The sequence below is a fragment of the Anoplopoma fimbria genome, chromosome 4, assembly GCF_027596085.1.
Source record: "Anoplopoma fimbria isolate UVic2021 breed Golden Eagle Sablefish chromosome 4, Afim_UVic_2022, whole genome shotgun sequence".
Classification (NCBI taxonomy): Eukaryota; Metazoa; Chordata; class Actinopteri; order Perciformes; family Anoplopomatidae; genus Anoplopoma; species Anoplopoma fimbria.
The window spans coordinates 27,549,972-27,566,561 of NC_072452.1; the positions used below are offsets into that span (position 1 = coordinate 27,549,972).

At 44.5% G+C, this 16,590-nt stretch overlaps 1 protein-coding gene across 1 annotated transcript in view; it reads left to right on the forward strand.

The window, feature by feature from the left end:
- Nucleotides 1–948: 948 nt before the first annotated feature.
- tgfbi (transforming growth factor, beta-induced) overlaps nt 949–16,590 on the forward strand; it is a 16,600-nt gene continuing 958 nt past the window's right edge. Inside the window, exons 1-17 of the mRNA XM_054597257.1 lie at nt 949–1,139; nt 1,657–1,755; nt 6,865–6,929; nt 7,277–7,434; nt 7,662–7,826; nt 7,921–8,067; nt 8,156–8,297; nt 8,399–8,611; nt 8,905–9,042; nt 10,459–10,604; nt 14,035–14,171; nt 14,518–14,648; nt 15,171–15,295; nt 15,388–15,490; nt 15,834–15,901; nt 16,256–16,280; nt 16,369–16,590. The exon at nt 16,369–16,590 is cut by the window's right edge and continues 958 nt beyond it. Of these exons, the coding sequence (XP_054453232.1) occupies nt 1,027–1,139; nt 1,657–1,755; nt 6,865–6,929; nt 7,277–7,434; nt 7,662–7,826; nt 7,921–8,067; nt 8,156–8,297; nt 8,399–8,611; nt 8,905–9,042; nt 10,459–10,604; nt 14,035–14,171; nt 14,518–14,648; nt 15,171–15,295; nt 15,388–15,490; nt 15,834–15,901; nt 16,256–16,280; nt 16,369–16,424 (2,031 nt within the window). The 5' untranslated portion in view covers nt 949–1,026 and the 3' untranslated portion in view covers nt 16,425–16,590. The remainder of the gene's footprint in view (nt 1,140–1,656; nt 1,756–6,864; nt 6,930–7,276; nt 7,435–7,661; nt 7,827–7,920; nt 8,068–8,155; nt 8,298–8,398; nt 8,612–8,904; nt 9,043–10,458; nt 10,605–14,034; nt 14,172–14,517; nt 14,649–15,170; nt 15,296–15,387; nt 15,491–15,833; nt 15,902–16,255; nt 16,281–16,368) is intronic.

Sequence of the window (16,590 nt, forward strand, 5' to 3'; positions counted from 1 at the left end):
GATGTGAGGGTCTAAGGACAGAGGATGTGAGGGTGTAAGGACAGAGGATGTGAGGGTGTAAGGACAGAGGATGTGAGGGTGTAAGGACAGAGGATGTGAGGGTGTAAGGACAGAGGATGTGAGGGTGTAAGGACAGAGGATGTGAGGGTGTAAGGACAGAGGATGTGAGGGTCTAAGGACAGAGGATGTGAGGGTGTAAGGACAGAGGATGTGAGGGTCTAAGGACAGAGGATGTGAGGGTCTAAGGACAGAGGATGTGAGGGTCTAAGGACAGAGGATGTGAGGGTGAAGGACAGAGGAGGTGAGGGTCTAAGGACAGAGGATGTGAGGGTGTAAGGACAGAGGATGTGAGGGTCTAAGGACAGAGGATGTCTCATGTGTACAGATTGTAAAGCCCTCTGAGGCAAATTTGTAATTTGTGATTCTAGGCTCTACAAAATAAACTGAATTGAATTGAAATTTGTTTATCTTTGTTTGTTTGTTTATCTTTGTTTGTTTGTTTATCTTTGTTTGTTTGTTTGTTTATCTTTGTTTGTTTGTTTATCTTTGTTTGTTTGTTTATCTTTGTTTGTTTGTTTATCTTTGTTTGTTTGTTTGTTTGTTTATCTTTGTTTGTTTGTTTATCTTTGTTTGTTTGTTTGTTTATCTTTGTTTGTTTGTTTATCTTTGTTTGTTTGTTTATCTTTGTTTGTTTGTTTGTTTGTTTGTTTGTTTGTTTGTTTGTTTGTTTTCCTCTCAGCTTCCTGAACTTGTTGAACCTTTAAACAGACTTTAACCTGATCATGTTTTTATTTTTTATTTTACTGAACTGAAGTTCGTTTCTCCGCTGTCTCGCCAGCTCCTCCTCCTCCTCTCCTCCTCCTCCTCCTCCTCCTCCTCCTCCTCCTCCTCCTCCTCCTCTGGTTTATAAGTCTCTCCCCTCCTGGATCCTGGAGGACCGCGGGCTGCGGAGAAAGAAGAAGAAGACGAAGAGGAAGAAGAAGTGAGAGTAGAAGCAGAGACAGAAGAAAGAACTGAGCTCTGAAGATGAAGGTGTGCCTGCTGGTTCTGGGTCTGTCCCTGGTTCTGGTGGTCTGCGTTGCCCGGTCTCCGTACCAGGCGGTCCTGCAGCACAGCCGGATCCGAGGCCGGCAGCAAGGGTGAGTTTTACCCGAACCGAACCGGACCGGTCCGAGTCTAAAGTCAGTCTGAGGTTTAATGAACCTCATGGTTGATTTATTATCTTCATTATTTCCTTCATAACAAAGACTTCATCATTTATCTCATAATAAAACATAATACCAGCTTTAGTTTCACAGAACAGAGACAATAATATAAAATAATAATAATAATAATATATATATATATATATATATATATATATATATATATATATATATATATATATATATATATATATAAGCAACATGATTTATTATGTGAGCTGTGAATCTGTCAACACGTTTAATGTGATTTATAGTTATTATAGGAACAGATTACATCATCAGTCCACCTTAAAACCTTTCCATCTTCCTCAGGTTCATGTTTTTGAGTTTTATACAAAGTTTGAATCAGTGAGGCTCCAGTCATCAACATGTGATTGATTAATGATGTGAATATGGATCTATATCATAATGTTTACATAATGACATCATAAACACGTCTCTTCTCTCTCAGGCCGAATGTCTGTGCGATGCAGCAGCTCAAAGGAACCAACAAGAAGTACTTCACCAACTGCAAACAGTGGTACCACCGCAAGATCTGTGGGAAACCCACGTGAGTCTGTGTGTCTGTCCGTCTGTGTGTCTGTCCGTCTGTGTGTGTGTGTGTGTGTGTGTGTGTGTGTGTGTGTGTGTGTGTGTGTGTGTGTGTGTGTGTGTGTGTGTGTGTGTCTGTCTGAATTGTCTAACCTTCCTGTAGTTCATCTCATCAATAGATTTCTGGGTCATAATATTAATTTCATTTTTCATCTTCTCTTCACGGAGCAAAACTCCAGAAAAGAATTCCTGAAGAAAGAATGACGTTTGTCTTCAGAACAGATGTTTGTCTTCAGAACAGATGTTTGTCTTCAGAACAGATGTTTGTCTTCAGAACAGATGTTTGTCTTCAGAACAGATGTTTGTCCTCAGAACAGATGTTTGTCCTCAGAACAGATGTTTGTCCTCAGAACAGATGTTTGTCTTCAGAACAGATGTTTGTCTTCAGAACAGATGTTTGTCTTCAGAACAGATGTTTGTCCTCAGAACAGATGTTTGTCTTCAGAACAGATGTTTGTCCTCAGAACAGATGTTTGTCCTCAGAACAGATGTTTGTCTTCAGAACAGATGTTTGTCTTCAGAACAGATGTTTGTCCTCAGAACAGATGTTTGTCCTCAGAACAGATGTTTGTCCTCAGAACAGACGCCTCCACCTCTGATTTAACCTCTGCAGAGTGAGGGTTTCAGTGTTTTACTTCCTCTGTGAGAGAGAAAGTGATGAAGATGATGAAGGTTCTTAATCTTCCTCTGGACTCTGATCCTTCACAGTGCTGCAGATCTGGTTCTCTGAGGAGGTCCAGGTTCTAAAGAGCCTGCTACCATTAAAGGCAGAGAAGAAGAAGAATGTTTGTGATGATTGATGTGAAACGCTGAATATGAACATAAACCCTGGTTAGTGTGAAATACATAAACCTCCACAGAGAGCTTCATGATGCGTTCACGGACATCTTCAGTTCAACAGCCAGTGAACTCTGATTATTGCCTTTATTCTATACGTCTTCTTCTGAATTATGAAAGACAAAGAATGTAGTCTGACCTTCTGTCATAAACCAAAGTCACACTGTACGACGATGATGGTGATGATGATGAGAGGTTCATCCTGAGGGGAACATGAATCACAGTTAGTTAGTCAGATAGTTTGTTAGTTAAGAAGATGAAGATGAAGATGAAGAGGTTTGGTGTTAATGTTGCTTCAGCCTGAAGTCTGAAGTTGTGGTCTATGTGCAGGAGCTCCTTGCTGACGTTCTGCCATCTTCGTGTTTTCTTTGAACAAACGTCTGTTGTGCGTTCGATGCCGGGGGCGGAGCCTCATGGACCGTAGTGGTCCCAGATCTCTGCTGAAGGATCTAATGTTGTGGGTTTGAATCCCGTTCCTGGTCTGGATCCTGGTCAGCGACATGACGGAGGGTTCTGTTGGCAGCGTTCAGCTTCCTCTGAGGGTCCAGAGGGTTGTTGTTGTTGAGGTCCGGTTCTGTAAATCCCCCGTTGGTTTTGATCACATGATCACCTCCATGAGCTAGCGTTAGCTTAGACGTTAGTGCTGGTTTGATGTTGCCAGGTCTGATCCAGCTGTTTTCTGACCTGTGTTATTTGGTTTCCGTGGAAACAGCTTTGTGTGTGTGTGTGTGTGTGTGTGTGTGTGTGTGTGTGTGTGTGTGTGTGTGTGTGTGTGTGTGTGTGTGTGTGTGTGTGTGTGTGTGTGTGTGTGTGAACTCAGTTGAACTCTACGTTTCTCACAAACAGATTCTTTCAGATTAGGAAACTGAAAAAAAAAAGAAGAAGTGAAAGTTTCTGTGGACGTCTGTAGGAAGTGAAGCTGTTCACACACACACACACACACACACACACACACACACACACACACACACACACACACACACACACACACACACACACACACACACACACACACACACACACACACACACACACACACACACACACACACACACACACGGGCTTTTCTGTGACGGTTTCATTAGATTTACTCTCTTGGTGGGGGGTCGGGTTGAGTCCTGTCTTTGTCCTCTGTTCGTGTGTCAGTGGGTTTCTGTGGAGGTCAAAGGTCAACAGAAGGAAGACTCATAACTCACAGCCCCCCCCTCCTAAAACCAACCCGTCAGCAGAACACAGACCGTTCATTCAGTAGCGGTTCTAGTTCTGTACTTACATTTAGAGGTAATTGTACTTCATTGTACTTCTTCACTACACATGGGAGTAAATACTTTACTTTTATCCGACAGCTTGAGATTATTGATCAACTAATAAACGATGAAGTATTAATATAGGCAATATAAATGAATGAATGAGCTGCAACATTAAAGTGATGAACACATGAATGCATCAATATTCATATGACTATAATATAGTGCATCATATCCTACAGAAAGAGTACTTTTACTATTGGTACATTAAGTATATTTTGATGCTGATACTTCAGTACTTCAGTTACATTTTACTTCGTATTTCTGTAGTATTACTACTTTTACTGAAGTATAAGATGAGATGTTGATGATCGGAATATTTCATCACTTTAGTTCTTCTTCTTCTTCTGCTTTTCTATTCTTTGTTTTATCGTCTTCATGTTTGATGGACAGCCTGAAGTTGAAGTCGTGTGTTTTTCTCTGCTGGATGTTTCTGGAACGTTTCCCTCGAGCCGCTCCGACCCGGCCGGCTGAATTACTGCGACCTCGTTCTGTTTGTTTTGTCAGAAATCCACGTTGGCCATCTTCGTTTATGTGGAGACCAAACGGGAGTCGAGTTTCCATCTGGTTTGATAATCAGTCCAGCATGTGTGCCAACACACACACACACACACACACACACACACACACACACACACACACACACACACACACACACACACACACACACACACACACACACACACACACACACACACACACAGTAGCTGATCTCCATCTGTTTACATTTTACTGACGGTGTGTTTGGAGGCTGCAGGAGTTCTGAGTTCTTCTTTCTTCTGTCTCCAGACGATACATTTCATTAAAGGTTCTTTATTTAATTCAGATCACGGTTTAGAGAACTGGTTGGTTTCGTCTGATCTAATCGATGGATATAACTGTGTATCATCTGCATAAGAATGGAAGTTTATGGAGTGGGTTGGGGTGTTACTTGGATGATTTTCTGGTAAAGTTTGACTTCATATGGATGAAACTCTTAACTAGCTGTAACCTGGTTCCTTGTGGTCGTTCAGTGAACAGCTGATGGGTTCAGAGGTCAACGGTCTGCTTAGTGAAGGACGTTATGAACTGCTTCACGGTACTTTTTAAGATTCTGGCGGCTTCATGTTTTTTTTTTGACTGGGTCAATGAGTCTCTGCCTGTCAGAAGCCAGATTTAATATTAAGACCTGCAGATCATCTTTGTTATTCTAAGTTTTCAGACACAAAGAGGTCCCTGTGAGATCGGCCTGAAGCTCCTCTGTGTGAGGGGGTTCCTGCTGGAGACATCAGATATGAGGAGACCTGATATTCATTTAAACTCATTATGTCGTTAAAGCAGGAACCCGTTTCCAGCCCTCTGTGAGGCGCCCGCACCTTTTATTTTGTAGTGGTCAGGAAGTGAGCAGCTCCTGGTGGTTTAGTGTTTTTCCTGGCAGTGGTTGTGCGTCCCCCATCAGGAGTCTGGTCTGGCTGCAGATTCTTCTTCTCTCTGAGGAAATGAGCTTTATGAGCCCAGACGGCTGAGGAACATTTATTATGGAAATCTCTACAGGAAGTCATGAGGGGCTCTGCCGGCTGCCACGCTTCATTTCAGCCCACATGTGAGGAATCCTCCTGAAGCTCTTTACTGGGAATGTTTGTTTCTACAGAGACTCTGAAACCAGTTCACAGCAAGTCTGAACTCTGACTGGAGGAAGAACAGATTGATTATAAAACCAGATTTATTTTTCTTTAACAATTCTTTGTCTTCCAAGCATTTATTGGGGTCCTAGCTGTCTGGTGTACAGTTACATCTGTACATGGTTACATCTGTCCCCATATCGTTGTGTACAGTTACCATGGTTACATCTGTCCCCATATCGTTGTGTACAGTTACCATGGTTACATCTGTCTCCTCTTCGTCGGCCACTGACGTTCGTGTAAAGGTTTCGTCCGCGGCCCTGGATGAAGTTGATATCTCACCTTTTTATAAATGTTGCCTTCATGTTTTCCTATTTGGTCTCAGCTGTTTTGTTGTTTCCTGTTTAGTTCAAAATGAAGAGAAAACTTCTCAGAGACGTTTCTGAATGAAAGCAGGAAACGGTGGACCAATCAGGAGCTGTGGTTGTTGATGTGACTGTGAGGCTGTGAGGAAGAAACTAAACAGTTTAATGAATGAAACAAAGACCCGAACAGATCCATGCAGCTCCATCAGTAGCAGCTCCCGGTCCAGAGATGTAATCTGTTCTGATCCAGGTTCAGAGTCCTCAGAGGGATCCGGACCTCCATCAGACTCTGGATGAATAAATAACCTGTCCCGTCATGTAAACGGGAAGCTCTTTGTTTATGACCTCATGGAAACTCTTCCACAGACTGTTATTGTTCACATAACTTTATTAGCATCATTACACTCAGACAGGAATTTATGTGTCTCCTGAAGCAGAAGTATTCCAGAACGGTTACGAGGTTCTCAGGTGGAAACTCAGAGTTTTATGGAGGGTTTTCTCCTCCTGAGGCAGAAACCTGCTGAACATGTTGCTGAGGAGGAAGTAGAGGACGACTGAGTCTGGACGGGAGGACGGTTAGATGGAAGATGGTGTCCTCTTGTGTCCTCATGTGTCCTCATGTGTCCTCTTGTGTCCTCATGTCCTATTGTACTCTTGTGTCCTCATGTCCTATTGTACTCGTGTGTCCTCTTGTGTCCTCATGTCCTATTGTACTCTTGTGTCCTCGTGTGTCCTCTTGTGTCCTCATGTCCTATTGTACTCTTGTGTCCTCTTTGTGTCCTCATGTCCTATTGTACTCTTGTGTCCTCATGTCCTATTGTACTCTTGTGTCCTCTTGTGTCCTCATGTCCTATTGTACTCTTGTGTCCTCGTGTCCTTATGTGTCCTCTTGTGTCCTCATGTCCTATTGTACTCTTGTGTCCTCATGTGTCCTCTTGTGTCTCGGTTCCTGCTGCAGGGTGATCACCTATGAGTGCTGTCCCGGTTATGAGAAGATTCCTGGAGAGAGAGGCTGTCCTGCTGGTATGACCTTTGACCCCCTGACACTCCACATGCACACAGCGTCAGTAAGCTCAGAGTCTGAGGAACGTCTTCATGATGTTAATGAATGATTCTGAGATTCCCTCAGACATAAACTCATCACTTCAGCTGCAGAGATAGAAACTGAGTTTAGTGTTTTAATGAGAAAGTTAAACATAGAACGAGTTTTAAAAACAGAAGAAATGTTGATAAAAACCAGAACAAACCAGAACGTTTTCTCTCTGTGCTGCTGTGAACCGTCTCTCCTCAGCACAGTTGCATTGTTGTTGGTGTTCAGACAGACAGGAGGATCATTCTGGTTTATTTATGAGTGTTTGTGTTTGCTGCAGCGCTGCCTCTGGTGAACATCTACAACACTCTGGGCGTAGTTGGAGCCTCCACCACTCAGATGTACTCTGAACGAGCTCAGCTGAGGGAGGAGATCGAAGGACCGGGCAGCTTCACCTTCTTCGCCCCGAGCAACGAGGCCTGGGCCGCCCTGCCGACGGTCAGTACCAACCCACCAACACCCTCCGCCACTGAAAGTAGTCCCTAACAAACGCTCCATTTCCTCCTGGTGTTTGGTGAAAACTACAGTGACCAGTTCTACTACCCAGAATGCAGTAGTAAACATCAAATAACACCCGAGTAACAAACCCAAAGACCGAAAGATGTCTGAGTGTTGTTGTTGTTGTCTGACCTTTGTTGTTGTTGTTGTTGTTGTTGTTGTTGCAGGAGATCCTGGACGCTCTAGTGAGCAACGTGAACATCGAGCTGCTGAACGCTCTTCATTACCACATGGTGAGCCGCCGGCTGACCTCCGAGGAGCTGAGACACGGATCTTCCTTCGCCTCCATGTACCAGGACTTCCACGTCCACATCCACCACTACAGCAACGGGGTCGGTGACGTGATGTACCGCTGTGACACCCGTGACGCCTCAGAACCTCTGTCTGCTGATGTCCGTAGATTTAAACTCTTCGTCTCCTCCTCAGATCGTGACGGTGAACTGCGCTCGACTGATCAAACCCGACCAACACGCCACCAACGGCATCGTGCACGTGGTCGACCGCGTCATCACCGCCATCTCCAACACCGTGCACACGCTGCTGGACGTGGACGACGACCTGGAGACACTGCGTGTGAGGATCAGTCCGTCGATTGATCAATCGATTAATCTAAATGTAGTTCTCAGTCGCTGACTTCCTGAACGTTGTCTCTGTGTCTCAGACGGCGATGGCGGCTGCAGGTCTGACCACCATGTTGGAGAACGACGGTCAGTACACCATCTTCGCTCCCACCAATGACGCCTTCGAGAAGATTCCTCAGGAGACCCTGAACCGGATCCTGGGAGACCCCGTGGCTCTGAGAGGTGACCAGCTGATCACTGCTGGTGGTCTTTGTAGTCTTAGACCAACTATAAACCTGATGAACTCTCTGATGTCCGTCCTAATGTGTACCTGCCCCCCCCAGACCTGTTGAACTACCACATCCTGAAGAACATGCAATGTGCCGAGTCCATCGTGTCGGGGACGCCGATGGAGACTCTGCAGGGCACCACGCTGGAGGTCGGCTGTGATGGAGACCAGATGACCCTGAACGGGAAGGCCATCATCACCAAGAAAGACCAGCTGGGAACCAACGGAGTCATCCACTACATCAACGAGCTGCTCATCCCCGACTCAGGTACTAATACTGCTAGTACTACCACTACTGCAGCACACACAGAGACTAATACTGCATGTAATACATAGAGTACTACTGTCAAACTGCAGTGCAGCACATTCACCATGTCACTGTGCTGCACAGACTACTCCTTCTACCAATACTACTATTACTGTTCTGCTCCTAATGCTGAGAGTACCTCAAACTACAGAAGTACTGCAGTACAAAAAAATACATCCACTGCTGGTAATCGAAGTGGTGTCTGTGGTAGTAGTAGAAGTACTTGCAGTACTATTTGACTCATTTGTTTTCAGCCAAAGTTCTGCTGGAGCTGGCTGAGGGTCCAACTGTTGCCACGGCGACCAGGCTGTTCGTGGAGGCCGGTCTGTCCTCCCACCTGACGGGCTCCGAGGCTCTGACCATGCTGGCTCCTCTGGAGGACGCCTTCAAAGGTAACACTGCTGCCCTTTGACCTCTGAGACGAGTTCAAGTCTCTCATTTATTAACCCTCAGCAGGGACGATGGAGGTCATTTGATTTTTAATTGTTCCATCATTCTGTCTCATTATTTTTACTAAATTATACTTTTTACTCTCTTCAACCAGATTTAGTCATTTTCTCATGTTTGGCTAATACATGTTGTTCTCCTGGTGTCCACTAGGGGCATCACTGCTGTATTATGGAGATAAAACATGTTGTTCTCCTGGTGTCCACTAGGGGCATCACTGCTGTATTATGGAGATAATACATGTTGTTCTGCTGGTGTCCACTCACTGCTGTATTATGGAGATAAAACATGTTATTCTCCTGGTGTCCACTAGGGGCATCACTGCTGTATTATGGAGATAAAACATGTTGTTCTCCTGGTGTCCACTAGGGGCATCACTGCTGTATTATGGAGATAATACATGTTGTTCTCCTGGTGTCCACTAGGGGCATCACTGCTGTGTTATAGAGATAATACATGTTATTCTGCTGGTGTCCACTAGGGGCATCACTGCTGTATTATGGAGATAAAACATGTTATTCTCCTGGTGTCCACTAGGGGCATCACTGCTGTATTATGGAGATAAAACATGTTGTTCTCCTGGTGTCCACTAGGGGCATCACTGCTGTGTTATGGAGATAATATATGTTGTTCTCCTGGTGTCCACTAGGGGCATCACTGCTGTGTTATAGAGATAATACATGTTATTCTGCTGGTGTCCACTAGGGGCATCACTGCTGTGTTAGAGAGATAATACATGTTATTCTGCTGGTGTCCACTAGGGGCATCACTGCTGTGTTATAGAGATAATACATGTTATTCTGCTGGTGTCCACTAGGGGCATCACTGCTGTATTATGGAGATAAAACATGTTATTCTGCTGGTGTCCACTAGGGGCATCACTGCTGTATTATGGAGATAAAACATGTTATTCTCCTCGTGTCCACTAGGGGCATCACTGCTGTATTATGGAGATAAAACATGTTGTTCTCCTGGTGTCCACTAGGGGCATCACTGCTGTGTTATAGAGATAATACATGTTATTCTCCTGGTGTCCACTAGGGGCATCACTGCTGTGTTATAGAGATAATACACGTTGTTCTCCTGGTGTCCACTAGGGGCATCACTGCTGTATTATGGAGATAATACATGTTATTCTGCTGGTGTCCACTAGGGGCATCACTGCTGTATTATGGAGATAATACATGTTATTCTGCTGGTGTCCACTAGGGGCATCACTGCTGTATTATAGAGATAATACATGTTATTCTGCTGGTGTCCACTAGGGGCATCACTGCTTTATATTTATTAGTTTTTTATGTTTGTCGTACGTCCCTCAGTCGTCCTCCGATTCTCTATACCTGTCTGTGTCTCTGTAACAGGAAGTGACACAACGATGACACCTGACTTGAGGAAGCTGATGACCAATCACCTGCTGAAGGACCAGCTGTCCTCTAAGTCTCTGTACCACGGTCAGGAGCTGGAGACGCTGGGAGGCCTCCGACTCCGAGTGTTCGTCTACAGAAACGTAAGAACACATTGTTTACCCTTTTAATCGACCAATGGGAAGACAGTGCGCATACAACACCTGCTGTCATGCTCGTCATGAGTGTGTTAGCACGCTGATGTTAGCATTTAGTTCAGAGTAGGGTGTTTTTTTTACACCTACAGGTGGTTGGATTTGATCCTGAGGAGTAAAAGAAGAGACGAATGTTCCAGAAACAGATTAACGCATCACTTTTTCATTTCACAATAGAGAGAGAACCATGACGGTTCATTAATCACACTTCAAAAGAGGCAATGCTTCTTCAGATTCGTTGGATCCACATCAGATCATCTTCTCACCACAAACAAACCATACTGAGAAGAAATGTCACCAAACAGAGATCAGTGTTTGATACCAAAACCAGTGAAACTCCACGAGTTCTGATGCGTACTTCAGTACCACGTCTCTCTGCAGGACGACGAGGAAATCACTTTATGAATGATTGTTTTGTGAACGGAGCTCGGATTGATGACAGAGTGACAGGAGGAGAAGCTCAACGCTGATTGGCTGTCGCAACACAGCGTCACGCGAATTTTTCGCCGGCGTTGAAATATTTCAACTCTGGTGAATTTCGCGACTTCGCGCCGCCAGGCTTGAGTTCGCGTCTCGTCGCGTGTATTCGTGTCTGTGCGTTGACTTTACATGGAAACTCAACGCCCGAAAAATTCGCAACGCTTTTGGTGTGAACACGGCGTTATGTACTTCAACAAACAGTGGTTTATAACCGGTTAAGCATTTATTGATCATTTCTATTGAAAACGTCAAATTTACAGGATTACATTTGAACACATCATTACGTTATAATTCGCCTCCAGACAATGCTCGTTTTAACAGAACATCGTAATGTCAGTCAATGCTATGGGGCGGCTGTGGCGTAGTGGAGAGCAAGGTAGTTCTCCAATCAGAGGGTCGGTGGTTCAATGTAGCATCATCTGAGACATGTCCTATCGTCTCCAGGACCACGGGACGCCGTTAGTCTCAAGTCCTGATCCCCGGTACCTACGGTACCTACGGTACCTACGGTACCCCTTGTTATGTAGAAAAACAAATACCGTCACTGAATTTCAGCATCAACTTGGTACAGAAGTATCGGTTCACGTGACATCCCTAATTTAGAACAGTACTGAACTTTGATTGTAAGAGGACCAAGACCAGCTCTTCAACAAGGATTGGTCTGGTTGTGGTGGTCACATGTGTCCAAACAAACCCACCAACTCTCCAGGGTTCTATTCAACCAAACTAAACCAGGTGTGAAAACGCTGTGGTTTGTTGGACAGCAGGTCTGGGGACCCGATGTGGTCTTTGTGAACTCGTTTCAGCTCTGAATTCTCAGATGTAGACATCTTCTGGATCCTGAAGGTGAAGCTCCGTTGTAAATGGACAAACATCTGGATCCCTGGATCTCTGACAGGATGACGCTGTTCTCACCACTGAGCCGTGGTTTCATGTTTGATGTCAGAACAAGAAGCAGCTTGTTCATCAGTGCCTGACATGAGAAACTGAACCAGTTTTATTTTTGTAATGAGGCTCATTTTCATTTTCCTGGAAAAAGAGTTCAAACACATCGAGACAGACTTCTTCTGCCGGGTCTTCAGTCTGTTCCCACATTATTAAAGGCTGACTCACTTTTATTCCAGTCAGAGGATCAGATATTTAGTCTGGCTGTGCCGCCTGTTGCTGGGCGGCTCGGGCAGCTCGTCTTCTCTTCGTTGGCCATAGATATTGTCTCTTCATTCCAGTGATGAGTTCATGAGGCCGCTGAGGTTGTGGCTGCTTTCATTAATGACTTCAACAAAGCCAGACTCTGTTTGTGTGACGGATCAGTGATGCTGGACAGGATCTTTATGATGAACAACTTCAGATTGATTTCTGAGGTTTTTATATTTTCAGCTAATGATGCGTCTAAGCGTGTATTTTAATTCATAAATGATCTTTGAAAAGCAGGACGACTGCAGGAAATGTGGTGAGAGCCTGACGGTGAGCTCATCCCACGCTGCTGCCTCATTACTGCGCCCACATGTGGGGACCAGGTCATCCAACGTGTCCTGTGGTGAAGTGAATCACTGCAGAGGAACGACCAGAATAAATAAAGCGTATACATGGAGGTTGCCCACTGATACTGCGGTCCGTCATCAATGAACCATCGACCAATCAGATGGGTTCTGGTTGTACAGGTGACGTTGGTCTCCATTCGTATTGATGAGTTCAGTCTACTGATGGGTCAACAGTGTGTAGTTTGATAACTGAAGCTCTTCATGTTGTCCAGGAAACACAACCCACACGTGAACATCTGTAAAAGAGTGTTGTTGATGGTGTAGTGATGGGTCTGGGGTTAGGGGGTTGAGGTGGTCTCTGGTGGTCCACAGTGGCTCCACATATTTCAGGTCCTGGACTCCTGGGTGGCTCACATTTCTGCTCAGTAATGAACTCTGCAGACCACAAGAAGTTTCCTGCTTCCCGCGGCTGCTAAATCTTTCCAGACACTCAAACTGGGCTGTGTGTGTGTGTGTGTGTGTGTGTGTGTGTGTGTGTGTGTGTGTGTGTGTGTGTGTGTGTGTGTGTGTGTGTGTGTGTGTGTGTGTGTGTGTGTGTGTACTACCCTGAGCCTTCCTCGTAGCACTTATTGCATTCGTATTAGTTTACTGCACTTATCCTATTCGTAGTAGTTTGTAACACTTATTATATTCGTATCAGTCTGTTGCAATTATTGTTTTCGTAGTAATTTGCCTCTGCACTATACTTTTGCTCTGGTTTATGCTTTAAGATGCTTGTTTAAGAAAGGAGATGCACTGATGACTTCTGGTGACTAGTAGTTCTCTTGAATACCTATGTTGAACACACTTCCTGTAAGTCGCTTTGGATAAAAGCGTCTGCTAAATGACTGTAATGTAATGTAATGTGTGTGTGTAGTTGCGTGTGTGTGTGTGTGTGTGTGTGTGTGTGTGTGTGTGTGTGTGTGTGTGTGTGTGTGTGTGTGTGTGTGTGTGTGTGTGTGTGTGTGAGACACAAGATTTAGCAAAATGGCTGCCCTCCAGGATCTGATGTGGAGTGCAGAGATCCACAGATAGTGTGAGAATATATACACATATATATTCATTCATATATTATATATATATGTATAAATATATAATATATATATTCTATAAATATAAATATAAAGAAAAGGATAAAATCTTTATAACACAATAGACCTTTATGTCCTTAACGTCCCAAGGTGTCCCGTCCTCCTCCAGCTGCATCCTCTCAGGTGTTCTGTCCTCTCAGGTGTACTGTCCTCTCAGGTGTACTGTCCTCTCAGGTGTTCTGTCCTCTCAGGTGTTCTGTCCTCTCAGGTGTTCTGTCCTCTCAGGTGTTCTGTCCTCTCAGGTGTTCTGTCCTCTCAGGTGTTCTGTCCTCTCCTGTGTCTCTGTAGAACCTTTGCATTGAGAACGCCTGCATCGCGGCTCACGATAAGACGGGACGCTACGCCACCATGTTCACTGTGGACAAAGTCCTCACGCCGCCGATGGGAACCGTTATGGACGTCCTGAAGGCCGACGACCGCTTCAGGTGAGAGAACGTGATTCTACAGCTGAGGAGAACGATGGAGAACAGAGGAGGAAGTGTTCTGATCCACTTTACTTTAGTAGCTCATCAACTGGAGATCAATCAATGACTTAATATAATGATTATTCTCATTATGGATTAATCTGATGATTGGTGTTTGGTTTGAATAAATAATTGAAGATAGTGAGAAATGGCGTCACAATTACCCAGAGCCAGAATAACAGCTTATAAATGACCATTATCAACATGATATCATATACATCACCACAGATCTCTGACCTCATACCCGGGTCACATGGTCTTTGTTTAGAGGAAGTGACGTCATGTTTTAAACTCCTCCCTGTTTCAGCCTCCTGGTCGGAGCCGTCCAGAGCGCCGGGATGACGGAGCTGCTCAACCAGCAGGGGGCGCTGACCTTCTTCGCTCCCACCAACGACGCCTTCAACGCTCTGCCTCGACCCGACCTCAACAACCTGATGCGTGAGTGCAGAACCATGACATACGATGGAGACTATGGTGGCATGAAGGGGGCGGGGCTTATGAAGTGAAGTCCGTCTCCTTCTTTGGTTGCAGCGTTCAGAACGTTGTGTTTATGTGACTCACAGCGGAGTTTATACAAACCGTCTGTTCAGCCTCACTGTCGACGAATAAACACTCAGAGAAGAAGTTCATCAACAGAACAGTGTTGGAAACGTCCTGATGGGCTGTGGGGAAAAGCTTCAGAATGAAAGCTGGAATAGTTTCACAATTGTAAAATTTAAGGTTTTATTGACTACTATTGGAAAACAAACTTTATTTAAAATGTTTTATTGACTAATAATAATTGACAAAAAGACTTTATAGAAAGTTCATTAAATAATATTGAAAAAATGCACTTTATTCTGTTTGTAAAATATAATAAGTTCATTTCCAGGTTTCTCAAACATCAATGTTCAAGATGAGAAACAAACAGAAGACCCCTGGTTGAGTTGTATCTTTTTACCTGTGTGTGTCTGTATCCAGGTAACAGTCAGGAGCTGTCCGGTGTGCTCAGGTATCACCTGGGGGAGGGCATGCTGGTTAGCGGAGGAGTGGGATCTCACACCAGGGTCCAACCTCTGCAGGGAGAGAAGCTGGAGCTCGGCGTGGTCGGTCCTCCGTCCTCACTCATCACCCTCTCTGATTATTGATCGCTGATCGGAGCTGATAACAGCTGCTCTCTCTCCTCTGTGTGTTTCAGCGTAACTACACGGTGTACGTCAACAAGGTCCCAGTGGCCGACGCAGACCTGATGGCGACTAACGGGGTCGTCCACGCTGTCAACAGCTTCATCAAACCTCTGCGTGAGTCCAGCGCCCTTAGATCTACCGGCTGAGACCTTCTGTGTTTAAAGAGGTTTTGTTCATTATCACCACCGTATGAAGTCACATCGTCTGCATAGAGTTTGAGCTCCTTGTTTATCTGCTGTTAAAAGTGGTCTTTGTGTGTGTGCAGCTCCTTTAAATCTACCAGCTGAGACGTTATGTGTAGAGGTGGATTTCTGTGTTTAAAAGTTGAGAGGTTTTGTTCATTATCACCACTGTATGAAGTCACATCGTCTGCATAGAGTTTGAGCTCCTTATTTATCTGCTCCGGTTCTCTCAGCGCTCTGGGCTCAGAGATGAAGTTGTCTTTGTGTCTCTGCAGCTCCAAAGGTGGACAGAGAACAGGCCGATGGACCTGCAGCTGCCTTCAGACCGGCGGCCTCCTCCAGGGTGAGAACTCTCTGATGAAGCAGCGACCTTCATCCTTTATCGGGTCATTTCCTGTTGATCAGACGTGGTCAGCTGTCAGTCACATGATCTGTGTCACACTTTAAACATGGAAATACATTTTACAATGAAAATATTCAGCTCAATTATGAGATCAGCATCGTTTGGTTTTGACGTCTTATTCTACTAAATGAATGGTTATACCAATAATAACAATGATAATGATAATAACAAGAATATTGACAATAATAATAATAATAAAAATAACAACAATGATAATGATATAATCATATTCATAATCAAAATCCTAATAACTTTTATAATAATAATGATAATAATCATGTTTCTGTCTAACAGGTGGACTCCAAGAGCTTCAGGGACGGTGAGTTTCTTCTTCTTCTCGTTGGAGCTCCATGATGATCTCCAGATGAACCTGTTGACTCTCTAACCGTCTGTCTCCGTGTCCTCAGATGAAATGTTCCAGAAGGTGGTCCGCAGTCGCTCCAGCAAAACGATGAACCAGTAGAACCGAGCAGAACATCTGAGGAACCAAAGAACAGAACGTGTTCTGGTCCTGAAGGAAAAATCCCCCTGAAGTCTTTGAACGCATCAGTTTGTTGTGTTTCATCTGAAACAGAAACAAACTTCTTCTTTTAGTTTAGACCGTTTTGATAACTGCAGCTGATGATTGA